Raw genomic sequence first — 25500 nt, 5'->3', positions numbered from 1 at the left:
GGAAAAGCAATCACTGTTACTACAATAAACATTACAAAACTCAGGTTGATTTATTTTATAAAAACAAACCATTTTAGCTATACAATACATTATTAATGTAGTAACAGTTCAAGCAACAGTGAAATAGAATTGTATTTATTTTTTTCTTTTGCACTGGCTTCTGTACTATATGCTTCTTGAAATAAGAACTAAAAATAAAATCTGACTTTTCAATTTGAAAACATCTAAAGATTCAGAAAAGACAGAATGCAGGCAGGTTTCTGGTTGCTTCCCAGTTAAGTTAGTGACAATGAAGCAGCTGGATTCCAGCTTCCTGTTTCAAGATGAGACACTAAATCTTCCAAATAAGCCAATGCAACAATCAGTGGCGCTTATGAAAAAGAACAGCAAAGGATGCAAGGTGGCTAGAGAGGGAAAAGGCTACCACAAAAGTAAATATGCCATCTACATCTCAAAGATCATTTTTAACATTAGTGTAATACTGTATTTAACCTAAGAAATAATAGCTAGAAAATAATAGCTAACTTCCTAGAATTAATTGAATACTGACTTTGAACCAAAGAACAAATGCTTTTTTTCCAGTCAAAGCAAAGGTTAAATGTCGTCATAAAACCTTGATAATAATTTTCTATCAGTTCATACTTCTGCACATTCACTTGCTCTTTAGACTATTTTGCATGTACTTTTTTTTTTTACCCTACTATTTTACCCTACACAGCGAGGTGTAAACTCATTTCATTCTCATGAACTTTCTCCTTAAACGTTCCGATAGCAAAAGGATTCAGTAAGACTGAAGAAAATGCCTCACTCTCTCCATCTTGTGGGTGTAAATCAGCATTGCAACACGTGTTGGACTTGGCACAATGACCCTGGTTCAGGAAAACATTTATTGATGTGCACATACTTATATATAGAAATATATATATATATATATATATATATTTTAAACATACACTTAATGGTGTTCTTAGATTGCACTGGCTAAATTAACTGTGGTAATGAGCTGTCCCTCTAAATGCTTATTAAATCCATCTTTGTGGTTGTTTTATTTATTTATTTTTCAAATAGTCACAGGGAACACAGTCTCATTTAACACAACGCAAAAATCACAGAGTATAGTACTTAAGAACAGAAGTAAAGGCACTTACCCACTTGTGATGTCGTCAGTCCTGATATTCTTGCCCAGAACATCTCCATCGCTCATATAGCCGGTGGCATCCATGGTGATGCCTTCCAGATCTATTTCGTCACTTCCCTTGTCTGAGATGTCCGCATGGCAGACATTACTACCGCGGGACGCTAGCTGTCTCCGCAAAGGTGCTGAATACATGTAACGTCCTGACTCCGTGTTAATGAAGCGGCTGGCGTTCCCTCTCGGAGGATACCCGTTTCCCATTGACGGAGCATCACCTGCCTGCAGGCGGGGACTGGACTGCCCCAGTCTCCACGATAAGGGGGTCGGTCGTCCTGTCAAGCTGAGAATGCTGCGACCACTTATCTCGGTAGTGACATTGGTGTCAAATGTAGTTTCCAATGTGCTAAAACAAACAAACAAACAAAATCATGTAATTAAATATGGAGTGGTCTATGGAGCATGAACCTTCAGGTGATGTTACACAAAAATTGCAGGATGCTATGGTCTGAACACTTGCTAAATTGCAAATAAGTAACAGCATGAACAGAATTCACTTGCTACAAAGCTTTGAGAGATTGGTCCATTCCTCCAACACCATTCTTAAATAATAATAATTTTGCACCTTGGCCACCTAGTGTTCAAAGTATATGACGGAAGACTTAAGAAGGAATTTTTTAATGCATTATCCATAGTTTCCAAGTGTAATTTTTTCACCTTCAATCACATATAACCCTATTTTACCATGGTTTTGCCACTCTAGGCAAGGGAGTATGATGTTAAGCTGACTAAAGGAACACCAACTCACATACTATTTTTCTGATACATTTTCTTTTTTTGAGTGTATGCATGACAAAGTCCTAATACTCTTGGGATGCATCCAGCATCAAGGTAAGAGTTATATCTACACTGAGGAAATGGCTAAATGAAGAAATAAGAAGAAAAGCAAGACTAATTTATTTTTCAAAGTATATTTTATGTATTAGTGAACTGAATACATTTTTCTGAATATTGATAATGTTTACACAGAACTCTGGTTATGAAAGCATTTCAGATCAGTCTACAAATACGGTTTTTGACAAGCATCACTATATTAAATCTTCTGTTCTGCATGTCTGAGCAAGTATGTTGCATACCTTTGAAGAGTAATACTACTATGGTCTACATGCCTTTTTCCTAATCCATAGCTGCAACTTCTCTTACTCACATGAACTCCACTTTTTCTTTCCTGCTCAACTAACACAGTATTACATTTTTATTATTACTGTGGATATTTTTAAAGTAAGCAACATTACACTATTTCCAATATAGTGTTAAGTAAACACTGCAGAAACCTAAGTACCCTATGGCTATAGTAATTAAATCATAATGAGTTATCACATTCATTAAAAAATGAAAAGAAAAATAGATACATTGGGAGTTTATCTTCGCAAGCTCTGGCTCAATTTTAGATACAAAGCCAAAGCACAAAGTGTTCATCCAATGAACTCAGGCAGGGCTCAAGTCCACAAGGCACCAAGTACTGCGTAGGAAGGACCCTGACCTCATTAGGAGCCAGCATCTTACTGTTCCAAGACTTCAGCTCAACGCTGAAAAGATTCAAGTCACAGAATGTTTAAATGTATTAACAATCTTTGTTTATTTAAAACATATTTTAAATATTGATGGAGATTTCTAAACATTGTTTAAAAAAAAGGAAGTTATATACATGGATGACTAATAATATCAGAAAAATTGTTTGTCCAAAGACTGGTCAGGAATTCAAGTTATGCACTTTTTCAAGTGGGTCAGGCACAGTTCACCTGCTTGTTTAAACAAAATATTACACACTGGGGCAAAGGGGTGTGATGCACTGAAGTTGTTCAAGGATAAGATGAAGAAACATTTTAAACAGTAACCTATGTTCAAACATCACCTAAGGCATTTAACTAGCACTGCTTATTCTCCACCTTTGCTTTTATATACAACCTGCCACCATCAGTTCCTCATCCTAAAGCTGATAATCCATGAATAGTGAACACAGTTCAAAATCTGTGCTTTAAAGGTCAAGTAAAAGATCAGTATCTTCCACTGTCAGTGTTAATCATTTTTCAAGGATGCAACTTGGCTAGATCTAAGAGATGCAAAGGACACAATTATTTGCATTTTCTTATAAGTAAAGGTATGCTATTACCTGTGAGTGACCTGGGTTCCCCGTAAACTGGACATTGTTTCCTCTAAGTTCTGTCGAAGATCGGCAATGTTTTTCACAGTTCTTAATCGTCGAGTTTCTGGATCCTCTCCTAAAGGAAAAATAAGCCATTAGAAAGGACGAAGTAGGAAACAGCACAAAACTGAACTGTTATCTCTGCCTGAATCTGTATCAAATATATTTTTCTGACATGTAACGCTCTAAACTGGTTACGGTACAGGTACCATTCACCTACAGCAGGCAGTGCCATTGACGCAGATGGACAGAATCAGTTCTGTTTGTTAACCTGACTTCACAGGCTTCCTTTGCACCAGATGTTTCTGCACTGTCATTTCCCCATATGACCCAATTTAAATCCTGGTTAACTTTCAACCTCATTAGAAAATGTACTCCCATCAATACCATCATTTCCATCTCATACATTGACACGGTTACCATTAACCTGACACAGCCAGATTCTCCAATGCCGTATTTTCACTAGAACAACTTTTTCCCATTCCAATTACTTCTCATTCTACAGCAACAGCTTTTCAGTGACCTAAATTCTGTTGACTGTGTGCTCCATGCTGAGTGACTTTTTGGGTTAAAAAGCTAAAGATTTTGCTTGTCCTCATCACAACAGTTATCATTACATAAATGGGTTACATGACACAAAGCCGGGGGATGAGTTTTACTTTCCTCGGCATTTAGAAACTACGTTCTTCAAATAACTTGTTCTAAAACATATTTTTGTCCTGTTCTTTAACTCCAAAATAAGAGTTTATACATATGAAAAAATCCTCCTAGTGTCTCAGCATAATTTATTTTATTTATTTGCTCTCAGCTCTCAATTCAGAAATACTTTGGTTGCTAACTCAGATGAGCTTTATGTAGTTAAATCTTCTAAGAGGTTGAAGAGAAGTGACTTTCGATTTCTAATAGTGCCAACATAGTCTTTGTAAGCTGAATGCTGAAACAGAAAACCTCCAAAAAGCCATCAGAAAATTTTTGGTGGTCATAGAAGGGAATGATTTCATTCTAAAGGGTTTTTAGCTCATGACTACAGGAAATACTACTGCAAATTTAAAACTTTTTACACTTTTTATTAGCCATCTCTGCACAAGTAATGCATTTTTAAGCTGCCAGGATACTGTTAATCCATATAATAGCTAGTTTACATGGCCATCTACGCATTACACAAATCAGAAGTGCTAAGGAACAGATAAATTAGCTTTTAACTTTCTGCCATTGGAGCTTCCCACATTCTTTGCTTTAAACTTCACATTGCTGAACGATGCTGGATTGGAAAGACCAAGTCACATAGTCCTACTTGCAGAGCAGCGTAGCACAAGTCAGTTACCAGGGTGTTGGAGTCCTGACTACAAGGAACTATCAAGGGAGGGAAGATAGATTTTTATGCTTATATACTCACCAACCTTTCTGAGACAAACAACAATGGCTCAGTTAGTGTCCATGTGAGCATTTTTATGGGCCTCTACTCCCTAGGAAATAACCTAACAATAAATTCCACTTAGGCCAAATGATCAAATAATTATGATCTGGCTGGATTGGAAATAGCCATCTAACAAGACAGATTCCTTTAGCCACCAGGTCTCTGAACAGAAAACATTTTCTACACTCATGGATCTACAAATCATTGCAGTAAAGAACATAAAATATTTATAGGCCTTTAGCCTAGCAAAGGTCAGAGTGCTCTTTTACAGATCATTTCTCTCATAGATAAAAAGACAGAGTAAGTGACTTCTTAAGTGAACATACATGAGACTCAGTGCAGGTAAATTAATTTCTACTGAGATCACTCATCTAAATTGATATTAATTTTCAACTTAAATGATGTTCAATTACTTAAATTATAGACAGACATTGGATAGTGTCACTAAAACTTAATTATCAAATCACTTAGCTCTTCATAAATAGGGAACATCCTTAAACTATTCAGCTTCCAGTTTTCCCTACCCGTACTCTTGATTTATATATGCTTTTAAATTGAAAGTACCAATAGCTACTACATAGGGCAAGAAGAAATCTGTTACTTATTTCTTCTTATTTATTTGGGTTGAGAGACCATCTTGTTTTGCTTGCTCATTTTCCCTTAAGACTCCTTTATTGACTGCTGCAGTCTGTGCAGTTTGGCTACACGCAGCTGGTTTTTGCATCTCCATTGCTTGGGGTTGTCATGTCATCTTTCATTTTTGGATCCCTAACTTACATATTCTACTTGAATAATAGCATGTGTTTACATAACATCTGTCATCAAAGACTAAAGACTTTCTGTGATCTATAAACATTTCCCAGTTTACAGGGTGAAATAGACTTAGGCTAGGCAATACAATGATTAAGAGGTAATACTGAAAAAGCCTAAGAAGCTGGACACCGTGTTTCATACTTTGAACTGGCTCACTTATTTAAGTAAGAAACTTAAATGTTCTCAAGGATTTTATCCCTTGTGCCATTTATTTGTCTATTTATTTTTTAATACACCTATATATAAAACAGATACATTCATTGATGCATTCCTGCAGCCATTTTCCTCACCAATGACTCTGCTTCTCGCCTTTGCCATCAGCACATGCATACACAGGTATAAACATGGTGCTGACAGAATATGTAATGCAATATGCAGTTAATCCAGTTGTGAAACTTACAGCCACATGACTTTCCAAGCAGGATAAACAGTTTCAAAACTCACATTAAACTGGAGGACACCAAGACTAACTAGATGAAAAAATTTGGGATATTCTATTGATGAGACTTTGATGACTTTTAAAGTCGTTCTATTGATGACTTAAAAATACATTTTAGACCCGTAATAGAAGACGGTTGTTAAAAATTGCTTTGTTATCATGGGTAAGCTTAAAAATTACTCCTAATTATCATATACTTCCTACAGTAGCAGTAATTCTAGATAAGCGTACAAAATACTGTCTAACTTTGATTGCTATATTGTCATTATTCTATATGATTGCTAGTATCCTAATCACAATCAATTTGTGCATGCTAGACACAGTAAACTGAATTTGGATTTTGGTCTCTTATTGCTGCAAACATCACTTTTGGAATTGATCAGATTCATGTGAGTGAATGTCGAGATTCCTCAAAATCTATAAAGAAATCAAAAAAAATCAAGAAAATTAACTTATTGTCTTCTGTAAGCACTGAAGCAAAAGCTAAAAAAAAAAAAGGCTTGTTTATTTGTGAATACTAAAGGTCTTCATTTATAGCTTAATCCTAAACAGTGCTGCACATGTCCCAGAAGACATTAAGCACCCAGAATGCCTAATGATTTCAAAAAATATAGGGGACACACCACTACACCACTTCAAACTTGCTTTAGCCCATTCTTATTTAACTGGAACACAGTTATTAAATCATCTTGCAAGACATACCTGAGAGGTCTTCAAGAGCAGGCTGTCCAGTTTTGACATAAAGAGCAGAATCCATGCCGACCCCTCCTGTGCTGGCCTCAGCTGTTACGTTCCCTTCATTGTCTGTCTGTGATCTGAACGGCAAAACAAAACAGAAGATGTGCAGTCACTTCTCCATCAAAAGTATCTCAAGTATAGCAACTAGACAATTGCACCTGCCATCAGCCACTCTGTCCCTCTCTCCAGAATAGACCAACAGACTGATTTTACATAATTCATTAGTCCCATGTTGAACTATGTCCTAGAAATGGCAGCAAGCACTCAGCTGTAAAAAAAAAATTAAAAATTCATAGTCAAACACAGGCTTCACAGCTCCTCAGATACGGTCCTAAGAAACTTGGATTTCCAGATAAATTTTAATTATCAATAACATAATTTGTTATGACTAATCTGATCCTCTCTAATAATCTGTTTTACATAAACATAAAACAGGTAGTGTGTGATGGCATGTTACGCTCCTGCTGATTTCTCTTTAGTAACTGGTAATGACACTCATTTTTATTTTAAAATAAATGCCTGGGTAACACCAACTTCAAACACCAATTTTTAATCTGACATGGTGGCTGTTGTGTAATAAAAAGTGATGTGGTGAGAATCTGTTGTCAGATTTAAGTAATACATCTTGGGTCATTCCATTTTACTAGTTGTACTGTGTTTTGCTCTTATAGCCACATCCACAAGCAGCTGGAAGTTCTCCTGCCAAAAGGATAAGTGCTGTACAAAAGAGAAGGCACAGCAGGCAATTACTACTGCAATATTCTTAATTTCAGTTGACCTTATGCAAAACGTAGAAAGTTGTCATATCTTTTGCTAAAAACTTAACCAAACAAAAAGTCTATTGGCAACTGAAAAGTTTAGATTAAAGCAGCCTTAACTGATAGCTGAGAAAAACTGAGATTACAATTTCCACGTACAACTACAACTACGGCACTTTGTACTCATTTTCCTTCCTCACAACTTATGCTGAGCTGTAGATCCACGTTAAGAAATCCACCATAGCTGTGAATAAAGAGACATGGAGGTTAGCTGAGACAACAAAGGCCTCCACAATTAGCAGCCAGGATTCCCAGGTTCAGTCTTCAACAACCCATTCATAGGGCAGAATCACAAAGTAACAAGGATGTAACTACCTCCCTGCAACTGCATTTTGCAGATTACTAAAAAAAGCATCTGAATACTATATTGATATCAACATAATTTCATTTTCCTCTTTCTTTTTGAAAGCCAGCAACATTATACAGTTAGGCTTTTTTCCTCAAATGCTGTAAAGACTATTTTTTCAATTTCTTAGGATTTACTCCAGGTGCCAATATGTAGTTTCATTCCTGGTTTTTTTTTGTTTGTTTTTTTTTTTGAGAAGTTCAAATAAATATTGCCTAGAGTTTATCAGAATGTTTGGATTATGAAAAACATATGGTTTGCACCTGCTTTACACTTCACACGATCATATCCATATTCATTTTACCTAAGATGAACACCAAGAAGAGTGCTTTTTTACTTTACCTATTGATAGGATGTTGTAGCAATAAACATAACTAGCCAGAGCATCATAAACATATTTTTGCAGATTACGAGGGATAAACAACAAAGCAATCAGTTTGTAACCACAAAATTATATTTAATTCTACATTACAACTGTACAGCTGCACTGGCAATTTTCACCTCTAAACACATTTCAAAAAACTGACATTAGTAGAACCCATCAGCCAAAGAAGCAGTACTAATGGTGATGTATATAGATGAAAGTGAGAGCAAGAAAATTCCAAAACATGTAATATAAATACAAGTTTTCGGGTAATTTTTTCCAACTGGTTCATTTTCATGCAACTACATAAGAGAAAGACACCTGGCATTTTATTCTATAGACATGGAGATAACACTTAAGGGATCAGAAGACTCAAGGGTCATTCTTCCCATTTTGCCTTCCTACATAGGCCTGAGCAATCATTTTGCATCCCTCTCTTTCAGGTTCATTTCACTCTTATTTAAAAATTTAATTTCACTTTTAAAAAAAGCATGGCCAACCATTCTTACACTACAACCGCCAAGAGATCAAAAGGAAAAAGCACATAGTATAACTGAACCATTACAGAAAGGAGTGACAAAGATGGCCAAAAGGGTATGAACATCTCTACAAGTAGCAACTAAGCAGCCTAGAAAAGATCCATCTTAAGGGACGGAGGGATATGATAGAGGCCTACAAAATCATGAGCAGCGTGAAGATGACTAAGACAGAACAACTGCTTGCAGTCTCTTCCTATGAAGGAATTAAGGGTTGTCAAAGGAAACTATGAGATAGCTGTCAAAAACAAAACCTAAGTATCAGACTCAAGAATTTCTTCTGTCACCGACAGGTTTGGGAACATATTTTCAGAAAGCTTCTTTATTCTCTCCCTTCTTATTACTTTTCCCGGTGTGTCCTCTATTGCCATTGTCACACAGAAGACGCTGGACTAGATGGAGGTTAGCCGTCACCCCATACAGCTGCTCTTATGCTGACCTAAATCAAGGTTAGTGCAAGCATACAAGAGCAGACCTTCTGCCTGGCCTTACCTATGCTAAGAGATTATTTTTTTCAATTTCTCATTACTGCTTACAAGGCAGCTCCACCACCGTTAGCCATGCTTAAGAGAATGAGTTTATCTATGTAATAAGTTGGTGTTGTTACAACTTTTAAAGCTGTGATGCATAAAATACACTTAATCCATGTGGTACAAAAAACAGGCAAGCACAGTAGTTGGTCAAGGTGTTTGCACTCTGACGGTAACTGTTAGCAGAATCAGAAAACACCAGTTATTCAAATCCCTTTTAGAACTTATACACTTCAGTCTGACTGCCTCTGACAACAGTTTTTGTGTAACTGTATAAATCATTTATTATCTCAAAACAATAAACTTTTACATGATGTGGCATTTGTATTGCCACCTCACCGCCCTGAAAGAGCGTCCAAAATCAATCTTCCTACATAAATGTCATGTTCCAAAGAGTTTAGCTGAGCAGTTAACCATACCTGTACATGAACGGAGCTACTGTGGCAGTGTTCGGGTGGCTGTATTGCTGTTGGGGATGAGGTAGCTGAACACTCACAGTATTGCTTCCTGTCGTGTGTGTCGTAGCGGCTGGTCCATTGACAGACTGGCTGCTGTTGCTGCTGTTGAGGCCTCCTATACCTTTTCCTTCAGAAGAGGCTAAGCTTGAAGAGGAACTGGAATTCCTGCTGTCTAGCTGAGACTTCTGATGCGAGAGCCCTGAGCCAGGTTTCCCGCTGCGGCTTCTCTCACTCTCTTTTGCAGAAACTGGGGCACTTGAGGATTTCCCTGTGGTGTTTTTCATTCCTGGTTTTGGTATTCCACTGTGCGAAGGGGCAGAGGCCTCCTTCTTGGCGCTATTCAGCTTTCCTCCTTTAGGGATAAAGCTTGCAATCTTTGAGGACTTTTTTGGCATCTCTGTTGTTGCTAGCGCTGTCTGTTCTTCTTTTGGTTCCTCTTTCATGTCCAGCTTTTCAGTGATAGATGTTCTTTTTGCAACGTCTTTACTTTTATCCTTTTCCTTCTCTTTCTGTTTCTCTTTATCCTTCTCATTACCCTTGGGAGAACTTTTCTTATTAGTCAGTGCCCGGCTAAAAGTTCTTTGTGCAATTCCCTTGAGTGCAATTTTGGGACTACTGGACATAGATCCTGGATTGTTCACATTCTGATTTGCGGCATCAATTTCCTCGCTTTCCTCAAAGCTGGGAAGTGTCTCTAGCCTTTCACAACTGTTGTCCCGAGACCCTGAACACTCGAGCGTTGTCCCTCCTGCTTTGGAGCCTCCTTTGCTATTGAAGAGTTTCAATTTTTCAAGCATGGATTTTTGGCCATTGGGAGTTGTTTTGATAATCTCTGACGGTGGCTTTGGAGGCTCTGGTACTGGCTGCTTTACGGATAACATGGAAGACGTAGCTGTGTGCTTAGCACTGAGGGATTTGCTGCGCCAAGGTTTAATAGCAGAGCTGGGCTGAGGGATGGCTGATGAGTTATTGCAACTAACAGTACTGCTGCAGCTTTGAACTGAGGATGATACATTTTCATTCATTCCTGTGGGCTGGAAGGCGGTACTGTCTGCAGGCTCTGGAAAAAAAGAAAAAAGAGAAAAAGAAAAACAATAAAAAAAACACACACAAAAAAAATACAGTAGTACCTGGTATTAAAGCTGGTCTGAGATTCTTTCTGTAATAAAACATTAGGGACTTTACATTAGTAACATTAAAAAGATAAACACATCTCACTAATTTAAACACCAGTATCACTTAATGAAAATAAAAGCCAGTTGTCTTTTCCTATCCTCCTATCCAGCAGCAAGCTCCTACTATGTAATTTATATTTACTTGCCCTTTAAAGGAAAGAAGGAAAAAAAAGAAAAAATCTTCCTCCAGTTCAAACCAAAATGTGTTTTTTTTTGCCATGTGTTCTCCCTTATTAGGTTCATAATACTTTTTCATTAGCAAAAACACAGCACTATTTTCTAACTAAGGGTTCTCTCTGCTTTTGGCAAAATTTTTGCTGTCCGAGTTAAATTCTTAGAAAAACCTCAAATACAAAAAATGCAAGAGTAAGGCAAAAAATAAATCTGGAGCTCCTTCAGTTAAGGGGAAGAGATCATCATATGCAAAAAGGTAGAAGAAAACTCCATATACAAAAACAACCAATTGTGCCCTTATGCAATGAACCCAAATTATATATTACAACACATCTTAATCCAGCTGTAAGAGAAACTAGTGGCAGTAATTGTACAGCCCTCCCCCTCAGAGAGAGGGAATCTTAGTTAGTTGCTTTTAACGTTATTTGTTCTTTGTGAGAAATTAGCGTAGAGCTTAAAGAAAGCTTGAAAAATCACACTCACCTACCAGTGGCCACTTCTCTTCTGAAGTTTCTCTTTGCTGAGTTTCCTTTCTGGAGACGTTACTCTCTCAATTATCACAAATATGTTTTCTGTTAAACTGCTCATGTTTCCAATTAACTTTTGTCATCTATGTCTGTTTGCCTGCCCAGCAGCCTGCTGGGGATTAACGGCTCTTACCTATATTTCTCTGCCCTCTAGCAATAAAGTAAACTGTGTATAGAGCTGCATTTTTTTAATTCAAAAATCAACAGCGGTTGAGAGCGTGCGTTTTCAGCAGCAGGAGCAGCCCAGTGAATTCAGTCCTGTAAATCATGAACCGCTGCAACCACACAGGGACTGTTTTACTTCACTTTCAGCTGCTCACTGAAGATACGGCTCTGTTAACCTCCCTCCTCTGATCCAAACCAGATCTACTAAAGATTTAAAGCACATACATCTTCATGACTTAATGTAGAATCGGGTTTCTAAGAGTACTAGAGATTCCTTAATAATAAACTCAGTCATTTCACAGGGTTATGGACAAAGCATGAATTAATGATACTTTAAAAAAATATTACTGAAGTTGGAAGATTTCCAGGACCGTTATTAGCCAGTAACTATTATATTGGCTGTTCTTGCTAGTCCTTTTCCTAAGTCCAACTACCCACGTGGAGATGGAAAGAAGCATCTGCCAGTTTACAGACACATTATGCTTCTTTCACGACACTGCTAGCCTGCTGACTTCAAGGACATTACCCCTGTTTTAGTCTAGCACACAAAGAAAAACCAAGCCACCAAACATCCCAAACAGCAATGACACTTGCTCTGCTCAAACCTGCTCAATTCAATCAGATGGATCAAGGAAGGCTGAGCAAGTGATAGTGCAGGAGTCACACTACCTGCCAGCGCAGGGAGGGTAGTGACCCAATGTCACTGTGCCCTGCCCACAGACAGGAAGAAGGCAAGGTCAGAGCTACTATATAACCTGTTGGAAATATTACTCCCCCGGCTTTTAGATGCTCTGCACCATTGCTTTTACCTTGATGCTTTTGACAGTACACTGCTGCTTTTTTTGTATTATTTTTTATTTCCAGATGTCCTCCTACCTATCAACATCTACTTCTGATTGCAACGCCGCTATGCTCTCCTTTTGTGATGTCCAAACAAGCAAGCCTTTGTCTCAGCCTGCATTCCACAGAAGACACTCAGCAACGCAACAAAAGCTTCACAAAACTCCCAACTGTGCGTCATTTGCAAATAATTTGTATAGCTTCATCTAATGAATAAATAAGTAAGAGTAATTGCCCATCTCAATACCTGGGTACTTCCACAGAAACAGCAGATTCATAGTACTTCCAAAACTAAGTCCCTAGTCCATTCCAGCCTAATAAAGTTGAACAGATCTTGACATAAAGCATACCTATGCCCATAAATCAACAGATCTGTCTGTGATTCATGGCCGTACACGGGCCAAATTTAGAACCGGATCCAGGGATGAACCTAACGTATAAATCAAAATGGGCAGTGAACCCTTTACTCTCTCAGGAAAACCAAGTTGCAAGGAGTAATAGGGAAATTGACTGGGACAACATAAAAGTGATGCATGGAAATTCATTGATAAAGGAGCCACCTACCAAGTAGTGCTTATTACTTTACATATACCTAGAGAAAACAGCAGGAAGCAGGGGGAAGAGCTATTTGTGCAGTTGGCTAGTACAAGATATGCAGCAACACAAACCCAGCGCAGGGTGCTCAGCCTGAGCACGCAGCCAATAGAACATCCTTGGAAAAGAAATGTGATCTTTTCAAAGAGACTCTTAACTAAAGTTCAAAAAAAAAAAACAAACACCAAAAAAACAAAAACACAAAACACCACAAGTTATGCGTTTATGCATAAGAACAAGGCCATTCTGCATTCCCTAATCTCAGAGCCTACCTAGAGTCTTAGCATGAGGTGCAACCTGCAGGCTGAAGCACACACCTGAGAAAACAGATACCTGAGGACCAGGCTGTGGTCCACAACCCAATTGTAAAAGTCCACCTCTAGCTCAAACACTGAGCTCACTGTTAACATGCTGCACATCAGCTGCGGGAGGAGAAACAGAAACAGAAGGCAACCCACATCAGCACAGCCTTCGTATGAGCAATACAATGTTTTCCTGGAAGTAAACAGCAAGTGTTGTTTCACTTGGGAAATGAACTTCCTCCTAACAGCCCAGCTGAGTGCTCCACTCATTGGACATTTAGGAAAAAGGTTTTGCTCTATCAAATGAAATGAATTATTTTTCCAAATCCGAAAGCATTTTTTTTCCCCCCAACAAAATCCAGAACTTTTTTGTTTCTAATTTCTCTGAAGGATTTTAGGTGTTTTGTTTTGAGATTTGGTTTGGTCATTGAACAATATACACTTTTTTTTTTTCTTTTCTTAAATAAACATGGCATTCACTTTGACCCCAATGCATACACACATCTGTTTGGAGCTCAGTTGCACTTCCACTGCCAGTGGTGTAGAATGAATATAATACAATTCCATTCAGAGAGTTTCTTCCCATCTACAAACACGTCAGATAAATCAGAATTAGGACAACAATACTATGACTGTAACAACTTTTTAAAAATGGGTATATGGGGACATAAATGTAATTTTTAGAGTCTCTACCTAACGTTTTCCAGTAAGCACATTCTATGAATGCTGGATTCTACACATTTGATACCAATGAAAAATATTTATAAACTTTGAAATATATATATATATATATATGTATATGTATATATATGCTAAGCTGTTACACTTTGGGGAAAAGAAAGAAGATATTTTCTTACACAAACTGGATGGATTTTGATTTATTCTCAGGTCAAATACAGTGAAACTGGAAATTCCAAGTCCTCAAGTTTTTCTTACATTCTACCATAGAATGCTAATGTAAGAAATAAAAGGCTCACCGTAAAACACACTCCTGAAAAATGGCTTCAGTTTACGAAAGCTCCAGCTTTTTTCAGATTCTCCATTTCTTTCTTTCTCACAAACAAGTCTGCTGGCTCTTTTACTCCTAAGACCAATCTTGGTAAACGAAAGGGATTCTGCTGCCAGAATGTAGATTCAAATGCTAGGTTTCCTAATGAAGCAGTAACATCAATATGTGGATAATACATCAGCATGCAAAGGGGGAAGTTTTATTCAGCGTAGCATAGGCCCTTCTTTGATGAAAAGGAGAGTAGGTTTCATGCATTCGATTAATAAGCTTATTATTTCCCATGCGTTCCTTTGTGAGGGAGATATTTTCTTTCTTCAGCAACCTGCATTAACTAAAACTGACTATAAAAGAAATGTTTTCAAAACCAAGCTACGGTCTACAATAAATAATGATCTCTTTCCTCTTTTCAAAGTCAAATCTTGGCCTGAAATCTATTTTGTTCCTAGTGTTCCTGTTAAAAAGATGTTGGTGGTCTAGTTCCAATGCCAATACGCACTGTAGCATGGGTAAATCTGATTTCAGCTGCTCCTGCAAAGTCTTAACTGCAAACCTACCCATTTGTGATGAAAAAAAAGAATCCGAAGGCTTATGATTTAAATCTCCCACTGAAGTCTTTGAGAGCTTACGTTATAATAAGGTCAGGAGAAAATATATGCAATTTCCCATCATTTGTCATGTTCAGTCTAAGCAAGTGTACTTTGATTTGCTATAACCACAAACTTTCAAAAACGTTTTCATTATAAGCATGAAAAGCAACACAAAGACAAAGGATACTCTCATAGTTATGTCTTCTTAGAAGGGTCAAGAACTTCACACTATTTTTATTCATTTCAGAATGAATAAGCTGTCATTTTTTATTTCAAAGCTATGGGAAAAATAAGAAGTTCTCATGAAGAGAAATATCTTTTAGTCCAGCCCATAGATTAGATAACTGAGTTAAAAGCAAATCCACAACCAAACTCTAATTTAGGACGTAAAAGCAGAGCAGCTCTATGACATTATAGTGTCAGAACTGCAGAAACCGTTGTGGCAGTTTCATCATTTCCCATGTAGAGGAATAATTAGTGAGTCCTGACCTTCCCCCATCCACCAACCAGAAGACTCTCCTTCAAAACACTGCAATTAAGAGTCCTACAGAGAAAAGCTTTTTAGCTGAGCTATTCTTCAGTGGTGATTTATCATGCCTAGCGAACCCCTGAAGTATGGAAACGTCTGTATTTCTGCCAGGAGCCTACTATAAAAATCAGAATCTTTCCATAATCCAAAACAAGAACAGGTAGAGCAGAATGTTCCTAACAAGAGTACCCTGGCACACAGCCCTCCCTCAAAATAAGCGAAACTCTTCAGATTAACAGAAGTTTCTATTTCAGTTGTAACACCACTGACCCTAGAGAACTAAAGCTGTGTGGAGCAAGCAGGCTGACTGGCTGGCTTGGGGCTGGGGAAGAGGCACAGCCTCCATGGGCAAGATGACTGAATCTTTGTATTCTCTCTTCTACTCTGGCCCACAGCAAAAAGCAACAAAAATGTTTTCTCAAAGGCAGAGATTGCCAGATAGGGAAACTCTGCATAATCTGAGAGACGATCAGATAGGAAACATTTCGCTTTGCTGAGTACAAAAATTTCATCAAGCTGACTAGAGTTGGTTTCCTCAACTTCTACCCACTGGCCTTCCCTTTAGGGGTAATTCAATCTATTGTAATATAGGAGAAAAATTACCCTTACTCCTTGATATTTTCCATTTCATTTCCTTCCATCCTTCCTTTACTTCTTCAGCCTCAACGAGGTAGACTATGCAACTTCAATAGCAGTTGCGTGCATTCACAGAAACGTACTGTACGTCTGAAAACCCGTACCAAAGGCTGAAGATAAGCCAGTCACTAAGCTTTCACATTTCTGTAAAGTTCCCTCTACTCACGCAAAGCTTCAGCATATGAAACAATAGTACTGTAGTTTACTAGTTTACATCGCCAAGACTTGGTATTTTTGCTGAGGTGAAGGGAAATAAAATTGGAGCACAGGCAATCCTTTTCTCATTGTCTTGACATAACCGACTAAGACACTTGAATTGCTTGTTGTTTTTGTTTAGTTACTGTAAAACTCAAAATGCTGTCCACATGACTGCTTAAGAAAGAAGTTGGAGGGACCTCCGTCAACCACATACCAGTTCTATTGCCATAAAATAATGAAAGCAAGTTTACTGTGCCATTCCAAACGAGTTGCACTCTCCATTTCATCCTAGACAAATACCATTCTTGTTCATTACTCTTGATTTTTCTTCTCATTATTTGTACAATAAAATCCCCCAAGATTACTCCTAAGAGGGTTATTCAATTCATTAATGAATTCCAGGCAAGGAGCTGTTGAGGAGTCTTCATTAGCCTTTACACATAGGTGGCATGGACAAAATGTATACACAGTGGCCTCAACCCAAAACACCTATCCTACAAGTTGGTAGGATATGAAATATGCCATAAACATGTTAGTGGTCTGAGAACCACACATAGAGAACACTGACCCTTGGCTATTCTGATTATTAGCACTAGCTCCAATTTGGGCTTGGAATGACCACGGAGGTAGAAATGGAATCAATTTTTTAGAAGAGAAGTGACAGGCATTAGGAAAAAACACCTCAGAAAACTCCCACTGATGAATCGATGCACCAAGCTAAGCCACCTATTAACTGAGAAATATCGTATTCTGCTCATTCAGAAGTCACATAATTGTCTAGCTGTAAACAGTAAAGTTGCAAATACCAATGTATTCTCGAACACGGGTATTCTGTTTAACCAGATGAGTCAAATCAAACCATTTAGAAATACCAGTACTTTACCATCATATATATTGACACCTATACATGAACATATGTAAATATGTGCAAACCTATTAAACTTGTATATAAAACAGCAGATGGACAGATACCACTTTCTGCACTGTGGTCTTCTTCATTCCATCTTTCTGGTCAATGAAACTACTCTAAAATCCTTGACCTAGCTGTGTCACCAAAGTTCTGGTCATAGGAGTGGAAGAAAAGAATTTTTTAACTTCTTCCTCTCACGCAACAGCCACCAGTGGAACAGTGTCAGGCTGGACAACTTCATGTGTTGTTTTTTTTTTTTTTTTTTTTTTTTTTTTTTTTTTTTTTTGCACTTATCAGATCACTGGACAAAGCTATAGACTACTTCATGGAAGAATAATACCATATTATAAGCTAGACTTAAAATAAAAAATGTGTTGAATTCATTCAATTTCTAGGTTGGAAATCTGCAGCAGCAGATCTCTCAAGCCAGGACAACATGCAAGTAATGATCTACTACTATTCGTTACAGTCATGAAGGGTTGACCACGACTTGATGCTCATCAACCACTTCAGAAGTGGCAGTAGTTCTCTGGAGTCAGTGATGGATTCTATAGGTGCATTTGGTTATGGACAAGGACCAGTCAAAAGGCTCAACTGAAAAGCCTCAAATGGAAGAGGCCAGAGATGCTGAAATATACCCAGGGAGAGGAGGCATCTACTGGTGTGGTAAAAGCATACTGGCACTTACAGAAGTCTGGGATGTAGCAATACTCCTGTTTTCTTTCCTGTGATTTAATAGTGAACTTCAGTTTCCATGGTTGCTCCTCTGGCACAATTCACCCAGCAATAAATTTACGGGAAATGGTAAATATTTATTTTAAAAGGAAACATCTACGAACTGTAAAGTCCATGAAATCCTGGGCCAGCTCTTCAGCTGGTATAAATTAGTGTGGTTCCACTGTCTCCTGTACAGCTCTACAGATGGGCTCCTTCTCAAGGTTACATTTTACTTCAAAGCACAAGGGTGTTTGGTGTGTTTTTTTTTTTTTCCAATCCTAATGAACTGTACACTTTAGAGCATGTCATTGGCTATTTTTCTTTTTTCTTTTTTTTTTTTCCAAAAACTTTTTTAAAATACAATTTTGGCTTGTTCCTAAGGCTTACACGAACTATGGCAAAGTTCTGTGGTCTTGCAAAGCTCCATTTCAACTGCAACTAAACCTCCAGTTAGCCTCTGTTTAGGTAAAAGAGGACATATTTTTAAATGCCAAGTTTAGCCAGTTAAATAAGTTGTAGAATTGAACACGAATATGATTTACTGCATACTTGTGTCTTGTCCTATAAACGTGCCATACTGCTTGTTAAACTCTGAAAGTCTTTAAGCTGTCTTACGGGCACACACGCAATATAAGTATGTTGCTGAAGATTCACTCAGATGAGGCAATCTTTTGAAAACATATTTGGAAAAGTGACAGGATGCAAGCAATACCCAAGGATACACAGACAAGCATGTTGTTTGACACTGACTCCCATGACAGTCACCTCATGACATAAGCCAGCAACCTTACGTGTAGGGAAATATAGAGGAAATAATCCACTGTAACTGGGAGAAATAGTTTGAGTCAATACAATTACATGTATTAAAGTTGACTGAAATGTTCTGTACTTAGGAGAAATTAAATGCCTAAATATAAAAGGACAAATAATCAGCTATGCAACAATACTGCAGAAAAGAAATAGGAGTTACAGTATATAACAATTGCATCCCTCTAGAATGTGACACTAAGGAAAAAACAAATGTCATTCAGGAATGCATTCTGAGTGTCACATATAAAACATAATGTAATTAGTCCACCCTACTCAGCACAAGAGTAAGGCCTCACATGAAGCACTGCATCCAGCTCTAGCACCTCTCTAAAAGAGATTGACAGCCCCAAAAGAGGCCAGGAGAGATCATCAAGACAAACCAGATTTACCACAGAGAACCTATAAGAACCTACGAGAGGAAAGTTGAAGTAGTAGAGTTTGTTTAGTCTAGAAAATAGAAGCCTGAGAGGAGACATTGCAAGTCTTCAAATATGTAAAGACAGTTATAAACAGGACAGAGACTGGGGGGCAATAACATGCCTAATTTTTAGCCAAGCAAAATCCTGACTCTTTCCATTGATTGTTTTATTTATTTTTAAAAGCTACCTATAATACTAAACAGACACTAGAAGGAACACAGTAAGCGACTGTCAGATCTGCCACAGGACATTTCAGAACAGACGAGCAAATACCGCTCGGGTACAGGCACACTTGATTTTACTGCAGAGCTGGAGCACGGACTCTGCTGTTCATTTACAGATGCAGTTCCAAAAACAGATAATGTATGCTGTAAACTTATCACAATTTTAAATGCTGGTCTTTAAACAGAGTTAAAACCAGGTGTATCTACTCCGCAAAATTATGGCTCAAAATTGTCTAATGATAGTGTAAAGTAGTTTTAGACTAAGGAGCAAACAAAAACCTAGCGATTCTCCCAGGAAGAAAACACGAAACAAACAACCAGACTCTCAGAGTATCTTTCATGTTATCCCATGCACTTTCCCTTCTCTCTCTCTGTTTTTATTTTTTCTGTTAAGCCATATCAAATTCATGATATCGAAAGATAAATAAATCACACTGGACATTGGATAAATACCTCCACTCTAAGTTTATATTTAGAAAACTTGATAGAGTTACTCCAGCATCTGCTTTTTGGTAGTGCATACAGCAGAATGGTAGGAAACACCAACTACGTTGCACCTTTTCATGCAAGGTTATGGATTTGTCAAGGCAAATTACGTAAACTTGTTTTATCATTGGTCTGACTTGCAGAGAAAGCTGTCAGTCAGCAAGGACGGAGAGCAACTGTGGGCTGTCAGCACACGTGGGCACACAGGCAGCCTTCTAAACACCAAGTGCAATCTGCTCTTTGCTTCGCACCTCACTGAGATGAAGCACTTGTACATTTTTAAAAGGGGGAATGACCTAAATTTGTGATGTTTTCACATTCTCTGTTGAGCCAATCACTTTTATTTAAGAGTGAAAATCCCTTTTCCGCTTTCGCAGTTCTTTTAATCTGAGGAACTTTTGCACAGTCTTATCAAGTCACCACTTCAAAAGTAAACATTAGGCTCACTCAATTTTCTGAAGAAAAAGAAAACCAAAAACAGAGCTAAAAACACACTGGGTACTAAACAGAAGTCAAAGTGACTGTTCTAGAAAGTCAAACCCCAGAATTTTTTTCTAAACCTACACAAACACAATTTCAGTCATGAAGAAAGTTACGACTGCCACAAAAAAACTTTTAACTTACAGCAATCTGTCGCGGGGGACAACCGTTTCATTCTATAAAACCACTTCCCAGCTTTCCGACATCCACACGCTGTTCAGAGGCATCTATCCATCGCAGGACCTCCGCTGATTTCTGATATTCCGGAGCGTGCTGCTAACGCTGCTGCTGCCCCCAGTGCGACCAGCTGGCCCCCAGCAGCCACAGAGCTGGGCGCAGCGCTGGGGTTTTGGCACGGCCAACAGTAGTTTCGGCTGCTCACACAGAGAAGGTCAATGCCTTTTCAGGATCAATTAAAGTACTTCAGAGTTCTCTGCTGGAAATCACAGTTGCACGCTGCACGTAAAGGACTATGCTCGAGATACCAGGCTTTATTTCTCATTTCTGTGTTATTTAGCGAGCCGCCTGGCTGCCACCAGGTGTTGCAGGGACCGACTGGGCAGTGAGCGCTGTGCAGACAGCGAGTCCAAAAAGCTGCGAATTGCCTTTTTGGAGTTGTATATACTCTCTCTTTCGTAAGATATCAGACACTTCAATTTCAGGACTATTCAGCCTTTAATTACCAAAAGCTATCATCCAAAATGCTAAGACTTACTACAGTAACTGTTGTTTGCTAGCTTCTATCAGCTACCAACATTACCATGACTTTTTAAACACGTGGGAGGGCACTGCAAGTGGCTTTCAGATCCCTTTAAAGGCAGGGTCCACACTGAGCTTTCTGAAAAGCTCCTCGTGAGACTAATTGGCAGCAGACCCTGGCAAGCTTCGCACGCTGCAGCGGTTCAGAGCGACACCAGTAACAAACACAGCCTTCCTCAGAGCTTCACAAGCACGGAGCTGCACAGCAGCCACCTGCGAGATCAGATCTGGAGGCCCGGCTTTCGTGTTACCTCTTCTCAGGCAGCCAAACAATCCCTTGTCTAGTAACTCCTCTTGCCTGGCTACCAAAATGAACAAAACCACAGAGTACAAATGCTATTTTAGGCCCAAAAGATTCATTTACCAGCGCTGGGATGGCACTGTTTTCTCCCGCTGTTAAATGAAAATTTTATAATATGGTTATGGTCTCTGGCTTGAAATCATGTTGATATGAATTGGGGACAATAAAATCAGTTTATTTAAACTTTTTTTTTCCCCGAAGGGCAATAGCAATTTGAAATGAGTTCCCATCAGACCAGGTTGGTTATTAACATGCCTGCAAAGAAATGTTTGCGCTGCAGCTGGCAACCTGACCACCACTGAACAGGAACAGCCAGGGGGGTTATTTGCTTTAAACATCACACTTGTAATACCATAACAAAGCAGTCAAACCTTTCATTGTGGTCAGTGTCGTGTGATCATCTCAACCCTTAAACGCCACAAAGAATGGCTTTTACTTTGGCCAGGAAACAAGGAAGAGTAGGAGAAGAGGCAGTGCTGAGCCCTGGAATAGGCTGACCATGTGTGTGAATGGATGGATGCATGCATAGATAGATGGATAATCACTTGTAACTTTGGCCATCCCAGTAACCTTTCACCAGCTCTGACTCTAGCTGTCTGGATGAACCCAACATCTTAGCTCCCCTGCCACTGCTGTGACAATAACTGGCCCTGTATCTGCTGCCAGAAAAGTCCTTCGGTTGCAAATTCAGCCTCTACACTGAATGCTACTATAAATGGGTATAAAAAAAATATGTTAACTTCTTAACAGGAATCTCTATCATGTTTTACAAGTCTCAGCTCTTTTTTTTTTTTACCACATTTTTTTCATTCTTATACTATTATTAGGCAGAAAGGAGAGAGTCTGCTTTTTGTCCCTGTTTATTATTATTAATTTATTGAGAGTGAAAAAACTGTGTGAGGTTAAGCAGAACATAAGGCGAAGACATGCAACATCAGAAGACAGAACAACTGCCCAGCCTGTCCTTGATACAGGAGCCAACCCCAGTCAGTTTGAACATCAAATATTTCATCCGGTTTTATGTGCAGCTACAGAAGAGGGCTTGTCCTCCATTGTCATGCTCTTAAATAAAAGATTTTTAATTCAAGAAAACTACTAGGATCATCTGAGTTGACCTTAAATGTATTAAGCCAAAGAATTTCATTCAGTAATTTGAGCCAAATCTTTAACCTCTGCCTGAACATCAGCTCTTGGTAGATATCAAATTTGGACTCATTATGTCTAATTTAATCCCTTTCAACAGCTAATCACCCATGTTCTTAAAAACTTAATCTAGTTTGCTGTCTGAATTGGGCTAGTTTCAAATTCCAAACAAATGGATACTCATATGAAGTCTACTGAGGTAATAAAGAATCCTTATTAATATAAATCTCACTCCGTACAGATATCTTGTAAGTAACAAGGAAGTAACCTTTTAAACAAAGAACATAAATTTATCTTTTAAATACCCAACTGCAAAGGAAGTTTTCCAAACCTCTAATTATGCTGTACCCTTCTCCTCATTATTTTATGCACGTCCCTTTCTTCAACGTCCATTTGAACGCTGCCGAAAACTTCAGCCTTCAAGATACTACCCCTGACATGAAAGGTAAGAACCCTGCGTTTTGATTTCACTATGCACATCTCATCTTGTTCCTGGTAAGGACTTAGAACGCAACAATCTCAAAGTCAGTATTTTTAAATTGACTTCGGTTAATTTGTGGTTGACTTAATCCAAATCTGCTGCTTTTGAACAACCTTAAGCAATCCTGAGTTTGAGAAAAGCTCAGTATCACACTGAGCCAAGAATGTATTCCCAGGTGCTTTTTGTATCAACGCAGGATTTAACATGACTCCTCCAGGAGTCAGTACCAGGTGGGTTTTCATATTCCTAGCTGTGAACACTTCTTTGCAGCTATATGAATTTAACTTTGGAGAGTCATTCCTACTGAAGCTATGATGAGATATGTCATGCCCTCTTGAACTGTACCGACAAATATAACTGCCTACATACAAAGCGCACACATTTTTAGCACACATTTGGTGTACGTAACCATACACCAGTAAGAAATGTTTTCAGCAGAGTGGAGGTTTCCATGCCAACATTTTACTAACTTGGTAGTCAGTCCTATTTTGATACCACAACGTGAAAAAGATATACAAAGAAATTCCTTACCTGTCCTTTGAGATATGCTAATATCTCTTCCTGTTTAGCTAGATAATACTTAATGAAATATTAACATTTAATCTCATGTAAAATGAGATAATATTTAAAAGTATCAAAGTGTGGTAATTTCATACTTGCCAGAGCTCATAGCTGGACTAAAGTAACGTCAGCCCCTTGGTGCTGACTCCACAGAGGTTTGATGCACACAAAATTGTCATTGCCATGAGAATCTCTGATTCTCTGAGATCTGTGGATCCTGGTACTCCCCTGTATATCAGTGCTACCCTCTGTATGGTAACTATTTTAGCTGTGTCAGCGGGGTAAATATGCCTGTAACGAGTAGAACATGGTCTAGTTTGGACCATCACGGTATTACATTGCAATATACAAAGCTTTACACAATAACCCACCAGAATTGAGCATCAGCATAGAACAAGGGAAAAGATGGAACATTTAAATAAGAAAGTCATTTAGGACAGCAACAAAATATTAAAGATTTGTTCTTACCAGGTAAAACTATCAATCACGAAGCACACTTCAGTTTTGCTCTGCCTCTGCTCCCTAACAGAGTCCCTTAAAGAAGTCACTGACACTATTTTTAATACCCTACAAAACTAACCATTTCTAACAATTGTAGAAATCACATACAAGTCCAGGTTATAAGAGACCTCTGGAGATCCTTTGTTCCAACCTTCAGATGAAAGCAGGGTCTTAGATTAGTTTAACCAGGACTCTGTCAAGGCAAGTCGTGAATACCTTCAACAAAGGGAGATTCCGCCACTTCCCTGGACAAACTTTTCCAATATTTAATTATTCTTGTAGGGAAGAACTTTATTCCTATTGCCAGACAGAAATTCCCCTAAAGGAACTTGTGCCACATGCCTTATGTCCTTCACCATGCATTCTTGTGAATACAGCAACCAGCCTTTACATACTAAAAGACGGTGATTAAAAACATACTGCATTTCAAAAGGCATTACCTAAACTTTGAAAGAAATAAAAGGAATGCAACATCAACCAAAGGAACACACACTTCTCTTACTTTCCTGTAAATACAGGATATCCATACCTGGAAACTGAGACACGCGGAGCTCAGATTATAGCTGAGTCAGCAGGATCTGATTTCAGAACCCTCTGATGAGACTCATATCAGTAAGTTCGCAAGAATATGGCTATTAAAACATTTATTTCATTTCAGTGCACGAATACGTATGCATGAATTCTCTTTTTCTTAATACTTCCTGTTTATGAGAAACCTGACATTATTAGCACTGCCTTCTTCACAAACCTGAAAAATAAACATTTCCTTTGATCTCATGTGGAAATGGTCCAAGTTTGGTAGTGCCTTTTCTCTACTGATATTTTATCTAAAATGCAATCCAAAGGGAAATGTGTCATTTTTCCCACGGACTTCTACTGCCCTCTGTAGGAGTATTTTAAATAAAATATTAGGAATAAAATAGAAAATAAACCTAAGCATGTAAGCCTACCAGTCACATTACTGTATCACATCATAAACATACTGGAGATGACATTAAGTTGGCATTTCCTATAGCTTCATAATTTTAGGGATTTTACGGACTGGGGATGCAAGTCAGAGAGTAATAAACGGAATATTCCCATACAATGCTACCAGACTCTTGATAATGCAAAATGAAAACCAAGTGCCTGAAGATCAGTGAAGACAGTGGATACCTGCGGGTGTTCAGAGCTGG

At 38.3% G+C, this 25500-nt stretch overlaps 1 protein-coding gene across 7 annotated transcripts in view; it reads right to left on the bottom strand.

Annotated features, from left to right (window-relative positions):
• The window catches only part of NAV2 (neuron navigator 2), a 232195-nt gene that overhangs the window by 100143 nt on the left and 106552 nt on the right, over positions 1-25500 (bottom strand). For 6 of the 7 annotated variants that reach the window (XM_040560473.1, XM_040560474.1, XM_040560470.1 and 3 more), the window contains 4 exons: positions 9759-10857; positions 6710-6822; positions 3306-3414; positions 1149-1538 (listed from right to left, as the gene is read on the bottom strand). In XM_040560473.1, coding sequence (XP_040416407.1) covers positions 1149-1538; positions 3306-3414; positions 6710-6822; positions 9759-10857 — 1711 coding nt within the window. Of the gene's footprint in view, positions 1-1148; positions 1539-3305; positions 3415-6709; positions 6823-9758; positions 10858-20723; positions 20973-25500 lie in introns of those variants that run through there. The other variant, XM_040560477.1, reaches the window with a different exon arrangement.

Source organism: Cygnus olor, chromosome 5 (genome assembly GCF_009769625.2).
Source record: "Cygnus olor isolate bCygOlo1 chromosome 5, bCygOlo1.pri.v2, whole genome shotgun sequence".
NCBI lineage: Eukaryota > Metazoa > Chordata > Aves > Anseriformes > Anatidae > Cygnus > Cygnus olor.
The sequence above is the reverse complement of the archived record's forward strand: the minus strand, read 5'-3'. Positions and strand labels throughout refer to the sequence as shown.